Source organism: Papio anubis, chromosome 16 (assembly GCF_008728515.1).
Source record: "Papio anubis isolate 15944 chromosome 16, Panubis1.0, whole genome shotgun sequence".
NCBI lineage: Eukaryota > Metazoa > Chordata > Mammalia > Primates > Cercopithecidae > Papio > Papio anubis.
The window spans coordinates 8,996,234-9,020,008 of NC_044991.1; the positions used below are offsets into that span (position 1 = coordinate 8,996,234).

At 48.5% G+C, this 23,775-nt stretch overlaps 2 protein-coding genes and 1 non-coding gene across 5 annotated transcripts; 1 reads left to right on the forward strand and 2 right to left on the reverse strand.

The window, feature by feature from the left end:
• Nucleotides 1-534: 534 nt before the first annotated feature.
• Nucleotides 535-15,696, reverse strand: LOC101006682. 2 transcript variants are annotated; one of them, XM_017945344.3, is made up of 3 exons: nucleotides 15,680-15,696; nucleotides 7,495-7,554; nucleotides 535-5,218 (listed from the first exon to the last, which is right to left on the reverse strand). In XM_017945344.3, the coding sequence occupies exon 3, from the start codon at nucleotides 5,186-5,188 to the stop codon at nucleotides 581-583; it is 4,608 nt and encodes a 1,535-aa protein (XP_017800833.2). In that variant the 5' UTR covers nucleotides 5,189-5,218; nucleotides 7,495-7,554; nucleotides 15,680-15,696; the 3' UTR covers nucleotides 535-580. The 2 variants fall into 2 exon arrangements, with proteins under 2 accessions (XP_017800833.2, XP_009215655.3); XM_009217391.4 differs by lacking the exon at nucleotides 15,680-15,696 and having other exon boundaries at nucleotides 7,495-7,832.
• SNU13 (small nuclear ribonucleoprotein 13) lies at nucleotides 8,709-23,614 on the forward strand. 2 transcript variants are annotated; one of them, XM_003905618.3, is made up of 4 exons: nucleotides 9,087-9,191; nucleotides 15,694-15,925; nucleotides 17,895-18,015; nucleotides 22,364-23,614. In XM_003905618.3, exons 2-4 carry the CDS (start codon nucleotides 15,923-15,925, stop codon nucleotides 22,624-22,626), a joined length of 387 nt encoding a protein of 128 aa, XP_003905667.1. In that variant the 5' UTR covers nucleotides 9,087-9,191; nucleotides 15,694-15,922; the 3' UTR covers nucleotides 22,627-23,614. The 2 variants fall into 2 exon arrangements, with proteins under 2 accessions (XP_009215656.1, XP_003905667.1); XM_009217392.3 differs by lacking the exon at nucleotides 15,694-15,925 and having other exon boundaries at nucleotides 8,709-9,191.
• Nucleotides 18,832-18,938, reverse strand: LOC116270933. Its single transcript, XR_004179228.1, has one exon. It is a non-coding gene; the product is annotated as a U6 spliceosomal RNA (small nuclear RNA).
• Nucleotides 23,615-23,775: the final 161 nt, after the last annotated feature.

Below are 23,775 nucleotides of genomic sequence, written 5' to 3' on the forward strand. Positions count from 1 at the left end.
AAATAGAAGTAAAAAAAATAATAGAGAGAGAAAGAAGTTCGAGATCAGCCTGGGCAACATGGCAAAACCCCCCTCTACTAAAAATAGCCGGGCGTGGTGGCTCATGACTATAATCCCAGCTACTTGGGAGGCTGAGGCAGGAGAATCGCTTGAATCCGGGTGGTGAAGGTTACAGTGAGCCAAGATCAAGCCACTGCACTCCAGCTTGGGCCACAGAGGGAGACTCCATCTCAAAAAAAAAAAAAAAAAAGTGTCCCATGCAGAGGACCACCCCTCCCCATAAGCAGCTGAAGCTTTTGGAGTATCCTGCCTCAATCAGGATTAGCCTGGGGACAGGGCAGGACAGAACCTCAGTGGACTCTACTGTGAGGAGCTGGGAGGGGAGGTGTTTCGGAGATAACCCTGGGTTGATCCACATTCCCTAAACCTTCACAACCACAGAGTGGAAGTGGCTTCTACCCCACCCACAAAGTATCCGAAACCCCAAAAGGGGGCGCTTGGAAAATGTGCCAGAGAAATCAGAACACCACAGGACCCAAATGACCAATTTATTAGAGGTTTTGCGGGGACCAGGACACTCTCAAAGCTTTTCTGATGTGTCCTGAGGACTCTGGGCCTGAGTCTGCTTTTTAAAGCCATGCTGGAAGAGAAAAAACCTCAGATGCTTCATAATACTAAACTTTTTGGAGGCTGGTGTATTCTGTGGAGCCCCATTTGGGTTCCCAGGTGCTCCCTGGCCCTGGGGACTCTCTGTCTTAGGAAGGGTGGCCCCAGTACAGCAGTGACCTCGCGGCTGAAGATCCCTCTGTGAAGCAGTGTGGTCTCCGATGCTGTCCTCCCCTGCACGTGGATCACCTACTTTGGGAAGCAGAGTAGAATCAGGTTCCCTCAGGCTCAGGTTAGGGGCCAAGTGCTGGCACTTGGTGAGCTGTGGGGACCAGGACATCTTGTTCAGAAGGGTCAGGCTCAGCTTTGCCACCGCAGAGTGGAGCCTCCCTTTGAAGCTGACAGGTTCTGCACAATGGTAGGAAGGCTGCTGCCCAGCCCCTCTGCACCCTGTAGATTCCAGGCTTCCTCTTCTCCTGTATGTGGGCTGCTGGCATTTGAGTCTGGGGGGCTTGGGGGGCTTAGAGGGCTCCCAGGATATACATTCCTTCTTCCAGTGGGCGAGGTCTGCCCTGGAGGATGAGGTCCTCATTCTACTCGGAGCCCTTTCTGCCACCTGGGAGACCCTTGACCTGATCATTTTCCTGCCCCTGCTGTTCTCATTGGGAGGCTCTTCCACCCTTTGTAGGCCACACCAGCTCCTGGAGTCCGCTGCCGGCCTGGGGATCCTGGGATCCTGGAGCTCGGTCCTAGCAGGTGCTTCCTGGATCTCCTGTAGTTCTCTGGCGCCCCCGGGTGGCCTGACTCTCATGGCCCTTTCAGGCTGGATGGAAATGCCCATGGGCTCTGATCTGTGCAGTCTGTTGCTCTCCAGAGCTCTGGCTTGTGTAGGAAGTTTTGAGCTTTTTCTGTCTGGGCGCAGAACCCTCTGGAACCTCTCTGGGGACTTAAGGCCTGGTGAGGAGCCCTGGGCCTCACAATACCTTTCCTGCTGCGCTTGGAGCTGCTGGCCTGTGTTCAGTCCAGGGAGCCTCGCCCCAGCAAGGGTCAATGAGCAAGATCCTAAGAAGTTAAACAGGAAATAGGACTCCAGGATCCGCCGGGGAAGACCCCACTTCAGGTGTGCAATCCTCCTCCGCATGAGGGACTCCAGGAGCAGTCGTTTGCTCTTCTTGAGGCCTGTCCCCTTGGGCAGGATAGTGAGGGCAGTGGGAGCACCCTCCAGAGTGATGGCAGGTTCCGGGGCTGGGCCACACGGGAGACAGGGGCAAGCAGAGGGCATGCCCAAGGGAGCAGTCAGAGACAGAGGGTTTTGGGGCTGCCGAGTCAGGCTGGGGGCCTTCTCTGGATCCACCCCTTTGTCCCTTTGTCGTCTTCTCCAGGTTTCAGGTTGGGCCTGCTGGGAGGCTGGACTGATTCCCACTCTATGATCCCTGGCAGGGGTTGTGCCTTGGCTGGCCAGATGCTCTCCCTCCCCATCCACCAGCAGGAAGACTTCACCCCTGTGGGGGAAAGGATTTGTCTCAGGACAGGGGGCAGAGATGAAACCATTCACAGCCACTGCCTGTTCCTGTTCCAGAGTCCCAAGTCCATAGCCAGTGAAGGCTGGAGGCCATGGTAGGCTGTGCTTCCTGCCTGTGGGCCTCTCATTCCCAGAACAGTCGACTTGGAGACTGTCTCTCACAGCATCCTCTCCTCTGACCAGATCCTTATTTCCTCCCCTTGGTGCTTGAGGCCCTCCAACATCCTCATCTGTGCACTTTCTCTGGCTTCCTATATCCTGGAGTTCTGCAACGTCCTCAACTCCACCCTCATTCTTATTTCTTTGCCCTTGTACCTGGATCTCTTTATCAATTTCACCTCTTAACTGTCCCTGGTCATCTCCTGCAGGAGCCTGGGTCTCTGTACCATCATCACTTGTGGTCCCTCTCAGGTTTCTCTTCCCCTGTATTTGAATTTCTTCATCATTCCCACCTCCACCCTGTTCCTGGTTCTTCCGCTCTGATAAACTGGTCTTTCCATTACCTTTACTTTTTAACAGTCTCTGGTTCTTTGCTCTAAGCCTCCAGTTTTTTCCCCTAAGCCTCCAGATCATTCTACCATCCTTGTTTCCAACCTCTCTCTGGTTTCTCTTCTCTGATGCTTGATTTTCTGCAACATTCTTTCCAGTCAGCTCCCAGTTCCTCCTCCCTGGTGAATGACTCCCTCCAATTTCACCATCTAACTGGTCCTCGTTCTCTCTCTTAGATCTCTGAGTCTTTACACCATCCTCACCTCCAGGTTCTCTCTGGTTTCTTTCCACTGGAGCCTGAATTTCTGTTCCATTCTCACTTCCCATCTGCTGCTGGCTCTTCCACTCTGATAAAAGGATCTTTCTACCAATATCACTTCTAAACTGACTCTGGGTTTCTTTCCCAGGTGCCCAAGTCTTTACACCATCCTCACCTCCAACTTCTCTCAGGTTTCTCTTCCCTTGTATCTGAATTTCTGTCCCATTCTCACCTCCAATCTGCTCATCTTTCTTGCATTCTGCTGAATGCGTTTCTCCATCAATTTGACTTGTTAATTTGCCCCAGTTCCCTGACTCACATGTCTGGGTATGTGCACCATCTTTGCCTCTAATATATTCCTGATTCTTCGCCTTTGGTATGTGAATGTTTCCACTAAATTCATTTCCTAACTTACCCTGATTTTTTCCCCCAAGTTCCTGGGTCTCTTTATCATCCTCATCTTTAACCTCTCTCCTACCTAGTGACTGAATGTATGTACCATCCTCTTCTCTAAGTGACTCATTTCTCTGAGTCTCCACATCAGTTCCACCTTTTAATTGTTCCTCGATCTCAGCCTTGGGTGCCAGGATATTTGTGCCAACCTCATCTCCATCCTTTCTCTGGTCTCTCTTCTCTGATGCCTGACTTTCTGCTCTATGTTCACCTCCAATCCAGTTCTGATTCTCCCAACATAGTATCTCAAATTCTCTATAAATTTCACTTGCTACTTGTCTCTGGTTTCCCCACCATAGTGCCTGGATTATCACCCAATCCTTCTCTCTTATCTCCCTGAGCTGCTTCTTGGTAGCTATCTGGGTTTCCTTAGCATCTTCACCTCTTCTCAGGCCCTTATTTCCCCACCACACTTGAATTTCATGACTTAATTGTTTCTGGTTCTCTCCCCCAGATACTTGGGTCTTCTTAGCTTTCTTACTTCCACCTTGATCATGCTTCTCCCACTTTGGTGTCTGGATCTCTGTAACATTCCCATTTCCAATACATTCCTGTTTTCCCCAATCCAAGGCCTGGGTCTCTACACTATTCTCTTTTTCTACTTCTCCCACGTTCTTCTTCCCACATGACTGGGTTTGTGCAGCATCCTGACCTCCAACTCGGTCCTTGTTTCTCCCCTCTTCTGTCTGAATTTCCACATTAGCCTCACCTTTCATCTGATCTTGTTTCTCCCACTGTGGTGTCCGGGTCTCCTCACCATTCTCATCTCCAGTCTGGCCTTGCTTCCCCAATCCTTGAGCCTGGATCTCTTCCCCATCCTCCCCTCCGGCCTGTTTCTTGTCCTTCCTCTCAAATGTCTGGGTCTCCACAGCATCCTCACTTCCATTCTTATCCTGGTTCTCCCACTCAGGTGTTTGGGTCTCTGCATCCATTTTACATCTTAACTGTTCTTGGTTCTCTCCCATATGTGCCTGGGTTTCGGGGGGATTCTTACCTCCAGCCTCCCTCTGGTTTCTATTCCCTAGTTCCTGAATGTTGGTTCTACTCTCAACTCCCATCTGGTCCTGGTTGTCCCACCCTGGTGTCAAGATCTCGCCATCAGTTTCACTTATTACTAGTCTCTGGTTTGCACACTCTAACACTTTAGTCTCTGCATCACCCTCCATTCCAAAGTCTACTGGGAACTGCTCCCCAGATGCCTGGATTTCTGAAGCATCCTCCTGTCTGCTCCCTGTCTGGTTCATCCACCTTGCAGCCGGGGTCTGTCTACTGTCCTCTCTGCCTGCTGTCTGGTTTTTACCCCCTGATTCCCAGGCCTCTGGTGGACAGTCCCAAGACTTCCAAGTGCACATTCTCAGTGTTTGGTGGGAAGGATCAGACAGGAGCTCTCTGGGACAGAACTGCAGCCTCTGAGCTGAAAGTAAGTTTGGAAGAGAGGTGGTTAAGGTCATCGAGTTGGGGTGAGACCTCATGCTGATGACAGACTCCAGTGACACCAACCTTTCCTGTGAGTGAAGCAACAGCTGCTCCATCTCTTGACACATATCTAAGGCAGGGCGAGTCTGACCATCACGGAGACACCAAGGCACCTGCCACGCTTTCCAGGAACTATCCTGAGGCAGTAGACAGGTGTTTGAAATGGAAGTGGTACAAAAGATGGGCTGAGAGTAGGTGTGGACACCTGAAGGTGGGCTTGGACATGGGTGCTGTAGAGAGAGCAGGTTCTGGGCCCATGATTCCTGGAGGCTCCTCCGGTATCCCCATCTCTGCCTTTGTGCCCATTGTTGAGAACCTAGGCCCCTGGACTTTCCAGGACTGAAGAATTCAGGAGTCAGCTCGAAGACAGTTTCGCACCTCATGGAGGGCACTGCCCGTTTCTGCAGTGGCACCTGTAGGTGAGAACAGAGAAGCAAAATCCTTGAACACATAATAATTTGCATAATCCACACAGACAGAATAGTCAGGGAAGGCTTCTTGGAGGAAGTGACATTTGACTGGAGACCTGAATGAAGTAAAGGGTAAACCAAGTGACATCTGAAGAAAGAGCGTTGTAGGCAGAGGAGACATTAACTACAAAGGCTTGAGGATGGAACAAAATTACGTGTACAGGAACAGCAAAGAAGACCGTGTGGCCAGAATGGAACCAATAACGAGGAGAGCACTGGGAGATAAGATTGGAGACAAACACAGGACAGATTACGCTGGTCCTTAGAGTCATCATTAGGAATGTGAATTTTATTATGAGTTTGACGAATAATATAAGTACAGGAGCCACTGCAGGGTTTTGAGCAGCTAAGTGCTACGTTCTGTTTCCAAAAGTTTGTTCTGATGGCAGGGCATGGTGACTCATGTCTGTAATCCCAGCACTTTGGGAGGCCAAGATGGGTGGATCACTTGAGGTCAGGAGTTCCAGACCAGCCTAGCCAACATGGCGAAACCCCATCTCTACTAAAAATACAAAAATTAGCCGACCATTGTGGTGCATGCCTGTAATCCCAGCTACTCAGGAGGCTGAGGTACAAGAATTGCTTGAACCCGAGAGGTGGAAGTTGCAGTGAGCCAAGATCACGCCACTGCAGTCCAGCCTGGGTGACAGAGCGAGACTCCATCTGAAAAAAAAAAAAAAATCCACAGAGTCGGCCAGGCGTGGTGGCTCACACCTGTAATCCCAACACTTTGGGAGGCGAAGGTGGGTGGATCACTTGAGGTCAGGAGTCTGAGACCAGCCGGGCCAACATGGTGAAACCCTGTGTCTACTAAAAATACAACAATTAGCTGTGCGTGGTGGCACGTGCCTGTAATCCCAGCTACTAGGGAGGTTGAGGCAGGAGAATCGCTTGAACCTGGGAGGTAGAGGTTGCTGTGAGCCAAGATTGCACCACTGGACTTTAGCCTGGGCCACAGAGCAAGACTCCATCTCAAAAAAAAAATGAAAGAAAGAAATCTGCAGAGGTAGCCGGGAGCAGTGGCTCATTCCTATAATCCCAGCACTTTCGGAGGCCAAGGCAGGCGGATCACATGAGGATGGGAGTTTGAGACCAGCCTGACTAACATGGAGAAACCTCATCTCTACTAAAAATACAAAATTAGCTGGGTGTGGTGGTGCATGCCTGTAATCCCAGCTACTCAGGAGGCTGAGGCAGGAGAATTGCTTGAACTTGGGAGGCGGAGGTTGAGGTAGGCCGAGATTGCACCATTGCACTCCAGCCTGGGCAACAAGAGCAAAACTCCATCTCAAAAAAAAAAAAAAAAGAAGAAGAAAAGGAAATCCGCAGAGTTGTGACTGCAAACTTCTGGGCTGCTGGTAATTATTTGTTTCTTAATCTGCATGCTACAAACTGATGTATTCAATTTGTGAAAATTTACGATCTACATACTTGTAATTTGTGTGTGTGTATTATCCTTGGGCCAATTTTTTTTTTTTTTTTAAAGAGAGAAAAAAGAGGCCAGGCGCAGTGGCTCATGCCTGTAATCCCAGCACTTTGGGAGGCTGAGGCGGGCAGATCACGAGGTCAGGAGCTTGAGACCAGCTTGGCCAACATAGTTAAACCCTGTCTCTACTAAAAATACAAAAAAAAAAAAAAAAAATTAGCTGGGTGTGGTGGCAGGTGCCTGTAATCCTAGGTACTCGGGAGGCTGAGGCAGGAGAATCACTTGAACCAGGGAGGCAGAGGTTGCAGCGAACCAAGATCACACCACTGCACACCAGCCCAGGCAACAGTGTGAGACTCTGTCTCAGAAAAAAAAAAGAGAGAGAGAGAAAGGAGAAGTCCATTCTGGTGACTGTATGGAGGATAGGCTGTTGTTGCATAAGAGAAGCAGTAAGAACCGGGCAGGAGGCTGTTGCTATGGTCCAAGTGAGACATGATGGTGTCTCTGCCCAGGAAGGTGTGGTGTGGTTGGGAGAAGTGATCAGATTTGAGATACAATTTGCAAGTATAGCCCCTGGGACTTGCAGATGGATTGAATGTGTGGAGTGAGGGAAAGACAGGAGCTCAGGGTGACTCCTGGGTTTGGGGCTTGGCCAATGCTCTCCCCGAGCAGCCTGAGTTTCCCTGTGATTCATTTCTGGTACACCAGCCATAAAACAAGGTCCTTGTAACAAGTGACAGAGACAATCATGGTGCTGAGGGAAGGAGGGTGAAAGTGTATGGGGCCCACTCACCTTGATGACATTCCTTGTGCTGAAGCGGGTCCTGGTGACCTGGTGCCAATAGTGCCGGACCTGCCAGACCAGAAAGAGGCAGAGGACAAGCAGATTGCCACAGCACTGAGGGTCCCTGCAGCTGTGATCCTGGGAAAGCAGGCCCTGCACTGGCTCCCACTCAGGGCCATGGAATGGCCCCACCACGGCACAGGCACCCAACAGTGACAACAACATGGCAAAGTTTAGACCAGGCAGATGGTGTTGGGAGCTAGGGGGCAGACCTGGCACATCTGATGCAGCCAGCTGCAGTAGGATAGCTGCCACATCATAGCACCCCTGTCACTGAGGCCACCTCACAAAGCAGGCTGATGCCCCATCCTCAACTCTGACCCTGGTGCCAGGGCTGGCTAGCATGCTCTTGGTGCAGGTAAGGACAGTATTGGGGAATTGCTCAAAAGTAATTAAGAGGAAGAACTTGTTTTAAACAACCCCATCCTCTGGAATGAAGAGATTAAGTTCCCTGAATGTGTGATGGGGTTATATAACCTGCGGTCTGCTTGATTTCTTTCTTCCTATGAGATACTTGGATCTGCCTGTCCTTCTATCTATTATCAAACATTTAATAAACACTGTATTGAATACATGTATTATTGTTTAACCACTCAGCATCCCTTTCTTGTTGCTTGCAGTATCCTGATTTCCCGTGGGGTAATTACTTTTCCCATCTTAGGATCAGTGTTGGTGGGAAAATAAATGCTACCCGGAAGACTCTTTTACCCAAAGGTTCTATTCAAAATAAATATCTGAGCAGACAGGGACGTCAGCCAATCATAATGAGCCAGGACTTAACCGTTTAGTGGCTGAATTTTTTTTTTTTTTAGACCGAGTTTTGCTCTTGTTGCCCAGGCTGGAGTGCAATGGCACAATCTCTGCTCACTGCAACTTCCGCCTCCCAGGTTCAAGCGATTCTCCCGCCTCAACCTGCCGAGTAGCTGGGATTACAGGCATGCGCCACCACCCTCGGCTAATTTTATATTTTTAGTAGAGACAGGGGTTTCTCCGTGTTGGTCAGGCTGGTCTCGAACTCTCAACCTCAGGTGATCCGCTCGCCTCAGCTTCCCAAAGTGTTGGGATCACAAGCGTGAGCCACCGCGCCCGGCCCAGCAGGAGTGCTGGAGTGCAGTGGCACGATCTCAGCTCACTGCAGCCTCCACCTCCGGGGTTCAAGCGATTCTCCTGCTTCAGCCTCCGAAGTAGCTGAGTTTGCAGGCGCCCGCCACCACGCCTGGCTAATTTTTGTATTTTTAGTAGAGACGGGGTTTCGCCATGTTGGCCAGGCTGGTCTTGAACTCCTGTCCTCAAGTGATCCGCCCGCCTCGGCCTCCCAAAGTGCTAGGATTACAGGCATAAGCCACTGCGACCGACTGGTGGGTTATTTTTTGAATCTTTAATTCATTGTTTCTGCCAATAATTTGTACTGGACAGCTCATAAGAACGCCAAAGTACGTTCCTTCATCAACACAGAGCCAGTTTCCGCGCCAGTGCCCCGTAGGGGGCGGGGCCCGCTAGCTCGCTTGCGTAGCGTCGTCTTTGCTTCCTGCCGCGCGGGGCCATTTCCGCTGCTGCTTCAGTGAGTTTTTCCGGTGGAGGCGAACGCTGCTCAGAAGTCTGCTGCGCTCTCCTAGGAGTGCCGAGCCCGCGGAACAGCAGCCATGGTGAGTGCGTGCGCCGGCCAAGGGACCGGGAAGCAGGAGACTCGGGGTTGAGTTCACTCCCTGGCCTGTTCATCCGCCGGCGCTGGGTCTTAACCGCCGGGCCCTGAGTTAGAACTCCAGCAGCCGCGGGTTCCCAACAGCCTGGCCCGAGGTTAGAACTCGAGGTTAGAACTCAGGAAACCTCAGGATCCCCGCTGCTGTGGTGCTTTGCCGCACGATCTGTTTGCGTGGCAGGTGGTCTGCGGCGAGCGGAGGGGGCATGGCCCAGCGGGAGAAAGAGACCAACCCACGTGGGAGAGGGCAAAAACTTGGGTGAAGAAAATTTGGCTCCAACTTTTTTTTCCCCTTGTTTCTTTAAGTACGAAATCTACGATGGCGTGGGACCCTGGGATTCGGATCAACCTCTCCTACCCACCCTACCTCACCCCACCCCCGTTGCTGGGGTCCAGGAGATCTCCTGTGGGTGTGCGCCTAGTGCTCGCCGCGAGTCACGCGCGCCAGGGACCTAGAGGAGACTTTGGCAATTGGGGGCTGTGGGGAACATGAAGTGAGCGCGACTCACGGCCTGGAGCGCAGGAAGGGCTTCTCCCGCAAGGTGGTGGCTTCAAAACCCAGAAGTCTGGTAGCACCACGTGCGGCGTCTCTGAACTCTTAGTGGTCTCTGACTTTTAAATATCTAGGGAAAGTTCTAAAACGTGTGTCCTGGCGTAGTCGTTTTGGTTGGCACTTGGTGAGGAGGGAAGAATTTGCAAAGCACTGTAACGTCTATAGTTAATCCTTCCAGTGGAGCTTGGATCCCGGCGGTAGCACTCCCCCCAAACCTCCTCCCGTGCATTTTGAAGCTTAGTACGTGGCTGAGCCTAGAACTCGAAGCTTTCAAACTCAGTGCTCGCTTTTATGCAGTTCCCTGAAACGTTTTGGAATCGGATGGTCTCAGGTTGAACTTTGCAGTTTTCCTCAACTGTAAAATGGGGATGACAGTGCATGAGGATGTTGTGAGGATCAGATGAAATAAAGCATGTTAAACATCTAGTCCTCATGCTTGGCACAGAGTGAGCACGCAGTATTTGTTGTCCAATCAAAACCTTGCAAGTTTTGGCTGTCTGGTGTACAGGGAAACCAAACTGATCACGCTAGGTAGGGATTTAGGTTGGCTGGTGGTATGCTATCATTCATTAATTTATTTAACCTCTGAAGAAATTGAAAGGCGAATAAATACACCCTAAGCAAGTTTCAATTAGTGTTTATAAGCTATGTAGTTTGGTTTTAAAATTGAGTTTAACTTTTTGTTTACTAATAGTGAAACATTTAGGTATTTGATGGCTGTTCAGATTCCTGAAGTTTTCCTCTTTTATGAATTTGATATTTATTGAGAGTTGAGGATGCTGATTTCCAGAGAATGGGTTGTTGGAAACAACAGCAATTTTAAAAGTTTTTTTAAATTGACATATCATAGTTGTATGTACTTTGGGGGTTCCACGTAATATTTTTAAGTATATCTATTTTAAAATGTGGGACAGGGCCAGGCACGGTGGCTCATGCCTGTAATCCCAGCACTTTGGGAGGCCGAGGCGGGTGGATTATGGGGTCAGGAGTTCAAGACCAGCCTGGCCAACATAGTGAAACCCTGTCTACTAAAAATACAAAAAAATTAGCCAGGCGTGGTGGCGGGCACCTGTAATCCCAGCTATTTGGGAGGCTGAGGCAAGGAGAATCGCTTGAACCTGGGAGGCAGAGGTTGCAGTGAGCCAAGATCGCGCCACTGCACTCCAGCCCGGGTGACGGTGTGAGACTCCGTCTCAAAAAATATAAATAAATAAAATAAAAGGTGATAAATTATTAACCACAATTTCCAGCCGGGCACGGTGGCTCACACCTGTAATCCCAGCACTTTGGGAGGCCGAGGTGGGCGAATCATGAGGTCAGGAGTTCAAGACCAGCCTGACCAACATGGTGAAACCCCATCTCTACTAAAAATACAAAAATTAGGCGGGCATGGCGGTGCGTACCTGTAATCCCAGCTACTTAGGAGGCTGAGGCAGAAGAATCACTATATCCGGGGAGGCAGTGGTTGCAGTGAGCCGACATCGTGCCACTGCACTACAGCCTGGGTGACAAAGCAAGATTCTGTCTCAAAAAAAAAATAAAGGCCGGGCGCGGTGGCTCAAGCCTGTAATCCCAGCACTTTGGGAGGCCGAGATGGGCGGATCACGAGGTCAGCAGATCGAGACCATCCTGGCTAACCCGGTGAAACCCCGTCTCTACTAAAAAATACAAAAAACTAGCCGGGCGAGGTGGCGGGCGCCTGTAGTCCCGGCTACTCCGGAGGCTGAGGCAGGGGAATGGAGTAAACCCGGAAGGCGGAGCTTGCAGTCAGCCGAGATCCGGCCACTGCACTCCAGCCTGGGCGACAGTGCCAGACTCCGTCTCAAAAAAAAATAATAAATAAATAAAATAAAAATAAAATCCCTACTGTAGTATCAAATAAAACATATTTGTATGTCCAGATGTGGTGGCTCACACCTTTAATCCCAGCACTTTGGGAGGCCGAGGCAGGTGGATCTCGACTCACTGAAACCTCTGTCTCCTGGGTTCAAGCGATTCTCCTGTCTCAGCCTCCCAAGTAGCTGGGATTACAGGCACGCACCACCACGCCCAGCTATTTTTTGTTTTTGTTTTTTAATAGAGACAGGGTTTTGCTGTGTTGGTCAGGCTGGTCTCAAACTCCTGACCTCAAGTGATCTGCCTGCCTCGGCCTCCCAAAGAGCTGGGATTATAGGCGTGAGCCACCGTACTCAGCCTAAACAATTTTTTTTTTAATTAGCCAGGTGTTGGCCGGGTGCGGTGGCTCACGCCTGTAATCTCAGCACTTTGGGAGGCCGAGGCGGGCGAATCACAAGGTCAGGAGTTGTGGACCAGCCTGGCCAACACGGCAAAACCCTGTCTCTATACTAATAATACAAAATTTAGCCTGGCATGGTGGCGCATGCCTGTAATCCCAGCTACTCGGGACGCTGAGGAAGGAGAATCTCTTGAACCCGGGAGGCGGAACTTGTGGTGAGCTGAGATTGTGCCATTGCACTCCAGCCTGGGCAACAAGAGCGAAACTCCATCTCAAAAAATAAAAAATAAAATAAAATAAAATTAGCCAGGAGTGGTGGCCCACACTTGTAGTCCCAGTTACTGAGGTGGCTGAGGCAGGAGGATCACTTGAGCTCTGAAGGTCGAGGCTGCAGTGAGCTATTGTCATGCCACTGCACTCTGGCCTCAGTGACAGAGTGAGACCCTGTCTCAACAACAAAAAGGTAATTTTTTTTTTTTTTTTGAGTGGAGTTCCACTCTTTCACCCAGGCTGGAGTAAAGTGGCGGGATCTCAGCCTACTGCAACCTCCACTTCCCGGGTTCAAGCCATTCTCCTACCTCAGCCTCCAAGCAGCTGGGATTACAGGTGCCTGCCACCACGCCCGGATAATTTTTGTGTTTTTAGTAGAGATGGGGTTTCACCATGTCGTCCAGGCTGGTCTTGAACTCCTGACCTCAAGAGAGCCACCCATCATGGCCTCCCAAAGTGCTGGGATTACAGGTGTGAGCCACTGTGCCTAGACTGCCCCAGCTAAGTTTTTTAATATTTTTAGAGTTGGGGGTCTCACTGTGTTGCCCAGGCTGGTCTCAAACTTCTGGCCTCAATCAGTCCCCAGCCTCAGTTTCCCAAGTTGGTGGGATTATAGGCCTGAGCCACTGCAGCCAGTTCAGAATACACTTTTCAAACATGGAACATTTTGAAAATTGGCCGTAAAGCAAGCCCTGCAAATTTTAACATTGTTAATATTACATACCATTTTTGCCCTACCCAAATGGAAATAAGTTAAAAATTAGTAACAAAGTATTTTGAAATGAAAAATATAAACTATCAGATTTTTAAATTGTAGTAGGAGGCAGGGCACAGTGGCTCATGCCTGTAATCCCAGCACTTGGGAGGCCACGGCGGGTGAATCACGAGGTCAGGAGATGGAGACCATCCTGACTAACACGGTGAAACCCCATCTCTACTAAGAAAAAATACAAAAAATTAGCCGGGCGTGGTGGTGGGGGCCTGTAGTCCCAGCTACTCAGGAGGCTGAGGCAGGAGAATGGCGTGAACCCGGGAGGCAGAGCTTGCAGTGAGCTGAGATCGCACCACTGCACTCCAGCCTGGGCGAAAGAGCGAGACTTCGTCTCAAAAAACAAAAACACATTGTAGTAGGAATTCAAAAATGGAACAGAACAATAATGAAAATACCACATACCAGAGCATAAGTGACAAGGGCAGAGGGGAGAAGAAACAAATGAAAAGATATAATGAAAGTATCACTTGGAGCCTGAGATGCTAACGCTAGGGAGAAAGGGGCTAAAAAGGTAGGAAAAACACACAAAGACAAAATAACCCTAAAGAAAGTAGAAGGAAAGAAAAAAACAAAAGGAGAAATTGCTGAAATAGAAAGTAAAGCATACTACTGGGTCTTTTCCTTTCTGATGCCCCTCTTTCTCACCAGAGAGAACTGTTCTTTCTCTTTCTTTTGCCTATTAAACCTCTGCTCCTGGCGAGGCGCAGTGGCTCATGCCTGTAATCCCAACACTTTGGGAGGTTGAGGCAGGTGGATCACCTGAGGTCAGGAGTTTGAGACCAGTCTGGCCAACATGGCAAAACCCAGTCTCTACTAAAAAATATAAAAATTGGCCGGGCGCGGTGGCTCAAGCCTGTAATCCCAGCACTTTGGGAGGCCGAGACGGGCGGATCACGAGGTCAGGATATCAAGACCATCCGGGCTAACATGGTGAAACCCCGTCTCTACTAAAAATACAAAAAAAAAATTAGCCGGGCGTGGTGGCGGGCGCCTGTAGTCCCAGCTACTCGGGAGGCTGAGGCAGGAGAATGGTGTAAACCCGGGAGGCGGAGCTTGCAGTGAGCTGAGATCCGGCCACTGTACTCCAGCCTGGGTGACAGAGCGAGACTCCGTCTCAAAAAAATATATATATAAAAATTAGCCCGTCGTGGTGGTGTGCACCTGTAATTCCAGCTACTGGTGGGGGCTGAGGTAGGAGAATTGCTTGAGCCCAGGAGACAGAGGTGGCAGTAAGCCGAGATCGCACCATCGCACCTCTACACTCCAGCCTGGGCAACAGACCAAGACTCCATCTCAAAAAAAAAAAAAAAACTTTGTTCCTAAACTCCTGTGTGTCCGTGCCCTAAATTTTCTTGGCACGAGACAACAAACCCCAGATATTTACCCCAGGCAATGAAGCTAGTTCAGTTTGACACTGTTATCAAAGTTTTGGGGAATTCGTCACTGTCATGCATTGCTGGCGGGTGTGCAAGTTGTTAAACCCTGTACAGGGTCAGTTTGGAGTAGATATAAAAGTTACAAATGCATATTATATCTTTTGACTCATTAATCCCACTTCTAGGAGTTTATCTTACAGATATACTGAATGAAACATAATATAGATTAGGTATAGATGAGATTAGACATTATAGCATTTATATAATAGTGAAAGATTAAAAATATATAAATGGGCTGGGCACAGTGGCTCACGCCTGTAATCCCAGTACTTTGGGAGGCCCAGGCAGGAAGATTGTTTGAGGCCAGGAGTTCAAGACCAGCATGGGCAACATAATGAGACAGTGCCTCTAAAATTAAAAAATGAGTCAGACATGGTGATGCATGCATGTAGTCCCAGCTACTTGGGAATGTGAGGCAGGAGGACCACTTGAGCCCAGGAAAGTCCCCTTCATAAAGATTAATCAAAAAAGTAAGGCCAGGCGCGGTGGCTCACTCCTGTAATCCCAACACTTTGGGAGGCCAAGACAAGCGGATCACTTGAGGTCAGCAGTTGGGAGACCAGCCTGGCCAACATGGTGAAACACCGTCTCCACTAAAAATACAAAAAAATTAGCTGGGTGTGGTTGTGCGTGCCTGTAGTACCAGCTACTCTGAAGGCTGGGGCCGGGGAATTGCTTGAACCCCGGAGGAGGTTGCAGTGAGCCAAGATGCCACTACAGCACCCCAGCCTGGGTGACAGAGCGAGACCCTGCCTCTAAAAAGAAAAGGTTTAAGTGAGTAACATGTGAAGGAGACACGCTCTATAGACATTAAAAAGAAAGGATGGCCAGGTGTGGTGGCTCACGCTTGTAATCCCAGCACTTTGGGAGGATGACGCAGGCAGATGACCTGAGATCAGGAGTTCGAGACCAGCCTGGCCAAAGTGGTGAAACCTCATCTCTACGAAAAATACAAAAATTAGCTGGCCGTGATGGCGGTCACCTGTAATCCCAGGTACTCAGGAGGCTGAGGTTGCAGTGAGCCGAGATGGCGCCACTGCACTCCAACCTAGGTGACAGAGGGAGACTACGTCTCTAAATAAATGTATGAGGAAGAGAAAAATAATATGGAGGTCTTCCCTCGACCTCCCCCAACCACCTTCCTTTAGAGAACTCCTCCATCCTTCACCTAATTTCTCCTAGTTGTCCTGGGACCAGGAAAGGTTCGCCTAAGATAACGAGTTAGGTAGAAGACAGAGAGGCCGGGTGTACAAGCTGGCCCTGGACGTCATTTCCGCTGGCGGCAGTGACGTCACTTCCTGCTCCTGGGGGCGGGGCATCCGTGTCCTTGCGGTGCGGGGCAGCAGACCGTCCGGACCTACAGGCGTGGTGTCCTTGCGGTGTCCAGCGAGAGGCTACCAAGACAGACGCTATGGTGAGTGTTCCTACTGGGCCCCTACCCACGGGTCACCTCCTGAGAGCCGCGGTGCCGCAAGCGTGGTCCAGCAATGTCAGAAAAGCTGTAAAAAAATTGAAGGAGAAAAAGGCAGGCGCGCAGTGTCGGGCAGGAGACCACCGAGACAGGCGCTATAGATGAGTGGTCCAACCTGGCCGTCTCCGTCTCCAGCGACTGCCGTCCACCCTGTGTCTAGCCTCCAAGGCCGAGGTTAGGTGGTAGCCTCAGCAAGTCACTCGCAATTCGCACCTTACACTCGATGGCGACATGCGGGGCCGCACCTGCGTTATAATATGAATATATCCTTGTACATAAATATGTGTTTGTAAAAAAAGAAGAGAGAGAGATGAAAGTAATGAAATGGTTAACTGGAGCAGTGGGAATGCAATGGAAGGAGCGGAAAAGGAAGACCACTCACCCAATTTGCTCCCTACATGGATGTATATTTATTTACTGAGACGGAGTCTCACTCTGTCGCCCACGCTGGAGTGCAGTGGCGCCATCTCGGCTCACAGCATCCTCCGCCTCCTGGGTTCAAGCTATTCTGCGTCAGCCTCTCGAGTAACTAGGACTACAGGCGTGAGACACCGCGCTCGGCCCCTACATGGGTTATTTTGACACAGATCTCAATGACGTCATTTTATCCATAAGTATTACAGTATGTATTTATAAAGTAAGGATTTTTAACATAACTGCAAATGCCATTAATTAGTTAATAAGGGTTGCAAGTTGGTGATATTTGAGTGTACCATTCCCTCTTTATTAGGCGGAATAGTGATACAAGAGGTACTTCTCATCTGGTTACCTCCTAATACAGCATTTAGGAAAGGCACAGAGGATGATTGTTTCCCTTTTCCAGTTGTCAAAACACTGAGTTGCTATCACTAGCATAGTTTTGACTTTTAAACCATGAAGATATTTTACATATTTGAAAAATAAAATTTAAAGCAAGTTGACTACAAAACGAAAGAAACCTACTTGTATACCAAATTGCTAACCACAAGGAAAATTTTAATTTGAATAACTTTTGAACACAGTCCTGTCACTGGATGACTTTAATAGGATATATCCTAAGAACAAAAATAAATTTTGACTTTGGTCAGTTTGTTGGTAGAGGTGGTATATAGATGTAGCAATTTTGGAACCATTTTGTGTTTATTGTAGAGTAGGTGAGGAAATACTCTGGTGTGTTGGAAACCAGGGGTTTGAACAGAAGATATGCATATAGAATGGGGAATGGAAAGAGAACTTTGTGCTACATTTACTGTAAATTATATCTTATTGATTCAGTAAATTTCAGTGGAATATGGAAATTCAAATTTAAAGATTACCCATGGACTCCTGACCTCAGGTGATCCACCCGCCTCTGCCTCCCAGAGTGCTGTGATTATAGGCGTGAGCCAGGAGTTCGAGACCAGCCTGGCCAACATGGTGAAACCCTGTCTCCACAAAAAATACAAAAATTAGCCGGGTATGGTGGTGCACGCCTGTAGTCCCAGCTACTTGGGAGACTGAGGCTCAAGAATCATTTGAACCTGGGAGACAGAGGTTGCAGTGAGCTGAAATCACACCACTGCACTTCAGCATGGGCAACAGAGTGAGACTCTGTTGCCCAGAAACGGATTACCCATGGACTTAAATGGATGCTGAGCCATGGGAGCCCATTTGTAATCCATTTGCTGTAATATTATGAAACATTTGGCTGAAGAAAGACAAAAGTATACGAGCTTTAGTATACTTTATTGAACTGTGTAATTCCTAATACTGTATTTCCTTTTTTTCGAAGGTAGGAGTGGAAAGGCCATTGTTAACTACCTGGTGTTTTGTGTGTTTGAGGATTGGGGAGCAGGGCACCTGCCCGCTGTGTCTCAATTGTTGATTAGTATTTTGTGACTCAGGTAGGAAAACTTCTGGCTCAATTTGACTGATATTTTTATTTCCCCGATAGACTGAGGCCGATGTGAATCCAAAGGCCTATCCCCTTGCCGATGCCCACCTCACCAAGAAACTACTGGATCTCGTTCAGCAGTCATGTAACTATAAGCAGCTTCGGAAAGGAGCCAATGAGGGTAAGGCAGCCACAGGGTGCTCTGGGGGAATGTTAAAGGTACATGTTTCCATGTGGGGCCTCTGGTCTAGATTTCCAATTTGGGAGGAGGAGGGCTAGCTGCTTTTGACTACAACCAGTAGGAGGTCTTTGGCATTAGATGCTAAAGCTGATGGGCTAAGAATTTTTTTTAGACCCACCAGTTATTAACATTTTGCCACATTTACCTTCTTTTTCACTCTATAAATGAATTTTATTTTTGCTGAGCCATTTGAAAGCAGTTGTAGACACTCTGTATAGTAGCTGTATGACCTCTCCAGAGCCATCAGAAGGAAAGGGATATTAATGCTTTTTTTTTTTTTTTTTGTGAGACGGAGTCTCGCTCTGTCGCCCGTTTTTTTTTTTTTTTTTTTTTTTTTTTTTTTTTGTGGGACGGAGTCTCGCTCTGTCGCCCGGGCTGGAGTGCAGTGGCCGGATCTCAGCTCACTGCAAGCTCCGCCTCCCGGGTTTACGCCATTCTCCTGCCTCAGCCTCCCAAGTAACTGGGACTACAGGCGCCCGCCATCTCGCCCGGCTAGTTTTTTGTATTTTTTTTTAGTAGAGACGGGGTTTCACCGTGTTTGCCAGGATGGTCTCGATCTTCTGACCTCGTGATCCACCCGTCTCGGCCTCCCAAAGTGCTGGGATTACAGGCTTGAGCCACCGCGCCCGGCCGGATATTAATGCTTTTTAGCATCCCTTATACGATGGATACTTAACGTTCATGAATTTCATTTGGTTCCCAGAAACATTGCCTACCCCTCTCCCTTTTTTTTTTTTTTTTTGGATGCAATTATTCAAAAACATGGAACGTTTCACGAATTTGCATGTCATCCTTGTGCAGGGGTCATGCTAATCTTCTCTGTATTGTTCTAATTTTAGTATATGTGCTGCTGAAGCAAGCACCACCTCCCTTTGTAAAAAAGAAAAACAGCTGTTTTTCAGTGGAATAATTATGTGTGCATGATACTTCTGCCCAGAGGTAATATAGGATACTCTCACTTTGTTCGTTTTTTTTAAAATTTTCTTTATTTATTTATTTGAGAGTTTCGCTCTTGTTACCCAGGCTGGAGTACAATGGCAGGATCTCAGCTCACTGCAACCTACACTTCCCGGGTTAAAGTGATTCCCCTGCCTCAGTCTCCCAAGTAGCTGGGATTACAGGCATGCACCACCACATCCGGCTAATTTTGTATTTTCAGTAGAGATAGGGTTTCACTATGTTGGTCAGTCTGGTCTCGAACTCCTAACCTCAGGTGATCCACTGTCTTGGCCTCCCAGAGTGCTGCTGGGATTACAGGCGTGAAACACTGTGTCTAGCCTTATTTTTATTTTTATTTTTTTCAAGTAGAGATGACATTTCACCATGTTGGCCAGACTGGTCTTGAACTCCTGACTTCAAGTGATCTGCCCGCCTCGGCCTCCCAAAGTTCTGGGATTATAGGCGTGAGCCACTGTGCCTGGCTGCCCAGCCTTATTTTTTATTTTTTATTTTTGGAGACAGACTCTCACTCTGTCGCCCAGGCTGGTCTTGAACTCCTGAGCTCAGACAATCTGCCTGCCTCGGCCTCCCAAAGTGCTGGAATAACAGCAGGCGTGAGCTACCACACCCCGCCAGAATACTCTCATTTTAACAGATGCTGGTAGTTTGATGTGGTAGAGCTCTTTTGTCGTTGAAGATTTTTAATGGAAACATTAGAGATTTTGTGAACCGTGTTTGAGATTTAGGAGAACCATTATAATCGCTTTTACCTGTGTTGCTGAAGGAAGATAAAGTAGACTCTCCGGGTCTTATCGTGGTACTCTTTCCTCCCTGCTCGTCACACTGCAGTAACTGCAGTGCCTGGTACAGCAGTGGCCAGTGGGGCATTGTAGGGTGACTCACCAGCTCTCCTGGGAGGTGTCTCTTCTCACTTGATGCACTCAGGTCAGCTTGGCTGGGCAGGGACATGAGTTCTTATACCTCAGGTAGATGAGGACTCATGGACACAGAGCAACCTTATTTCCTCTTGCCATACTTTGCATGGTGCTAGGCACACAAATCCTTGAATGGAGATGCTCAGTCTCAGCGACTCAGTTCAGAATGTGCTTACTAGGAGTTCAGGGAGGGAGATGTAGCAGTTTTCCATACTTCTGCCTCAGTGTCAGGTATTCTTTCTTGCCATATTTATTGATTGCCTGCTGTGTGCCGGGCACATGTATATATGCTGGTGATGCATTGGTGAACAAAACGAAGTCTCTGCCTTCTTGGAGTGTACATTCCGGTGGAGAAAGACATAGGTTTTATGCCTGGTGGTAAAGAATACTGTAAAAGAGAATAAAGTAGAGAAGGGGATAGGAATGGCAGTGGTGGGTCTTTTTAGATGGAGTATTCAGAGAAGGTCTGTCTGAGGAGCTGAAGTTTGAGCAGAGAACTGAATAGATGAGGGTGTTGGAAAGAAACGATTTTGGGCATGGTGCAAAGGCGTGCTTGAGGGACTCTCAGGAGGCTGGTGTGTGGCTGGAACTAAGTGAGGAGATGAGAGGTACTAGGAGATCACATGAGACAGTGTAAGCCACTGTAAAAGAGTCACTCCTATGACTTTTGTAGGGTGAATAAACTATAGTAATATCAATAGAAATGAACATGCTTTGCATTTACCATGTATCAGGTATTATTATTGTTTATTTTTATTTATTTGAGATAGGGTCTCTGTAGCCCAGGCTGGAGTGCATTGGCATTGATCATGGCTCACTGCAGCCACGACCTCCTGGGCTTAGGTGATCCTCCCACCTCAGCCTCCCAGGTAGCTGGAGCAACAGGTGTATGCCACCACACCTGGCTAATTTTTTATATTTTTAGTAGAGATGGGGTTTTGCCATGTTGCCCAGGCTGGTCTCAAACTCTGAATTCAGACGATCTACCTGCCTCAGCCTCCCAAAGTGCTGGGATTACAGGTGTGAGCCACCATGCCAGCCTCATTCTTATTAACTTGTTTAATCCTTTCAAGAATCCTATTAGGTAGAATTATTAGGTAATTAGAATTAGGTTAAAAAGAATTAGGTAATTATTGTTTTATTAGGTAGAATCCTATTAGGTAGAATTGTTTTGTAGATGATAAAAGTAAGGGAAGTTAAACACCTTGCTCAAGGTCATTTGTGTAACAAGAATGAGTGCCAGCATTTGTACTCAGGCAGTGTAGCTCCAGAGTGTGTGCCCTTCTCAAGTACTCCAACATGAATGCAGAGTATTCGCACTGAGCCACAGAGGCAAGCAATCAGGAGAGTATGCATCTGAAATGGTGCTGTGGGGTGTTGAACTTGCATGGTGAGTCCCATGTGGGGTGAGCTTTCTAGAAGTATTCATTATGGCAGATTGAGATATTAAAACTCTGACACTCAGTCAGCGATACCTTGAGAAGTACTAATTTATTAATAAACTACTACTTGCTGGTGGGGGTTTGTGGAAACTCTTGCAATTGACAAGGCAAGAGATGATGGTGACTTGGACAAGTATAGCAGAGGAGTAGAAAGAAGTGGTCAGGGCCAGGCATGGTAGCTCACACCTGTAATCCCAGGACTTTGGGAAGCCAACATGGGTGGATCACAAGGTCAAGAATTTGAGACCAGCCTGACCAACATAGTGAAACAAAATTAGCTGGGCGTGGTGGCGGGCGCCTATAATCCCAGCTACTTGGGAGACTGAGGCAGGAGAATCACTTGAACCTGGGAGGCAGAGGTTGCAGTGAGCCAAGATTGCGCCACTGCATTCCAGCCCAGGCGACAGTGCGAGACTCCGTCTCAAAAAAAAAAAAAAAGAAAGAAAAAAGTTACCAGATTAGGCTGGGCACTGTGGCTCATACCTGTAATCTCAGCACTTTGGGAGGCCGAGATGGGTGGATCACTTGAGGTGAGGAGTTCGAGACCAGCCTGGACAACATGGTGAAACCCTGTCTCTACTAAAAATACAAAAATTAGCAGCACGTGCCTGTAATCCCAGCTACTTGGGAGGCTGAGGCAGGAGAATCACTTAAACCCGGAAGGCGGAGGTTGAAGTGAGCCAAGATCGCACCACTGCACTCCAGCTGTGAGACAGAACAAGACTCCATCTCAAAAAAAAAAAAAAAAAAAAGTCAGATTCAGGGCGTGTTTCGAGGATAAGTGGTGGGTTTACTGTAGAGCTTGAGAAAAGGCCATTGTGTATGACTGACTGATGTTTGAATCCTTTATCATATCCCAGGGCTGGTCTAGGACACACACAATTGTGTGTGCCTAGGCATTCTTCCCAGTTTGTTGTGGCTGCCCTGCCCAAGCCCACATCACCTATTAGCTTCATGCCCTTCTCTCCACAGCCACCAAAACCCTCAACAGGGGCATCTCTGAGTTCATCGTGATGGCTGCAGACGCCGAGCCACTGGAGATCATTCTGCATCTCCCACTGCTGTGTGAAGACAAGAACGTGCCCTACGTGTTTGTGCGCTCCAAGCAGGCCCTGGGAAGAGCCTGTGGGGTCTCCAGACCTGTCATCGCCTGTTCTGTCACCATCAAAGAGGGCTCGCAGCTGAAACAGCAGATCCAGTCTATTCAGCAGTCCATTGAAAGGCTCTTAGTCTAAACCTATGGCCTTTGCCACGTGCTCCCTGCCCCCCTGAGGTCGTGTATCATATTGTCTGTGTTAGCATGTAGTATTTTCAGCTACTCTCTATTGTTATAAAATGTTGTAGTACTAAATCTTGTTTCTGGATTTTTGTGTTGTTGTTGTTGTGTTTTACAGGGTTGTTTTCCCCCTTCCTTTCCTCCCTCCCTCTGCCATCCTTCATCCTTTTATCCTCCCTTTTTGGAACAAGTGTTCAGAGCAGATAGAAGCAGTGTGGTGGCACTGTTGAAAGGCAGAAAGAGCCAGGAGAAAGCTGATGGAGCCAGGATAGAGATCTTTCAGCCACTAGCTTCCTATTGTGTGCAGAGTGTGGTGGAATTAAACACCATTTATTAAGTATCCCTGTGCCTGGCACACAGAATCATTCATATGTGTTAAAGTGATCATGGGGTTTCCTTTGCACTTGGGCGATTATGTATCATTTGGGGGAGGAAGCATGTGTTCTGTGAGGTTGTTTGGCTATGTCCAAGTGTCATTTACTAATGTACCCCTGCTGTTTGCTTTTGGTAATGTGATGTTCATGTTCTCCCCCTACCCCCAACCAAGGCCTTGAGGGTGGCAGGGCAGCAGCATACCAAAGAGATGTGCTGCAGGATTCCAGAGGCGGCCTGGGTGAGTGAGCCATGGGGCAGTTGACCTGGGTCTTGAAAGAGTTGGGAGTGACAAGGTCAGAGAGCATGAACTGGTGCTGGCATGAAGGATTTCAGGAAGATCATGGAGACCTGGCGGGTAGCTATAACAGAGATGATGGAGTCCAAGGAAACAACCTCTCTGGTGAATGGGACTTTCTTTGGTGGACACTTGGCACCAGCTCTGAGAGCCCTTCCCCTGTGTGCTGCCACCCTGTGGGTTAGATGTACTCTCTGTCACATGAGGAGAGTGCTAGTTCATGTGTTCTCCATTCTTGTGAGCATCCTAATAAATCTATTCCATTTTGATGACAGAATGGCAGTGCCTGATTCTTAGTATCCGGCTAAAATTGAAAAGAAGACATACTTAGTATTATTAGAGTGGTGATAGCTGCTTAGACTTTTTTTTTTCCTTTGTGAAAGAAATTCACTCTTGTTGCCTAGGTTGGAGTGCAATGGCACGATCTCAGCTCACCGC

Coding starts and splice junctions, on each gene's coding strand:
- LOC101006682 (XM_009217391.4), bottom strand. CDS start 7,710: ATGTTGTTGTCACTGTTGGGTGCCTGTGCCGTGGTGGGGCCATTCCAT. Junction 5,219..7,494: donor GCACAAGGAATGTCATCAAG/GTGAGTGGGCCC, acceptor TCTCACCTACAG/GTGCCACTGCAGAAACGGGC.
- SNU13 (XM_009217392.3), top strand. Junction 18,016..22,363: donor TCGGAAAGGAGCCAATGAGG/GTAAGGCAGCCA, acceptor TTCTCTCCACAG/CCACCAAAACCCTCAACAGG.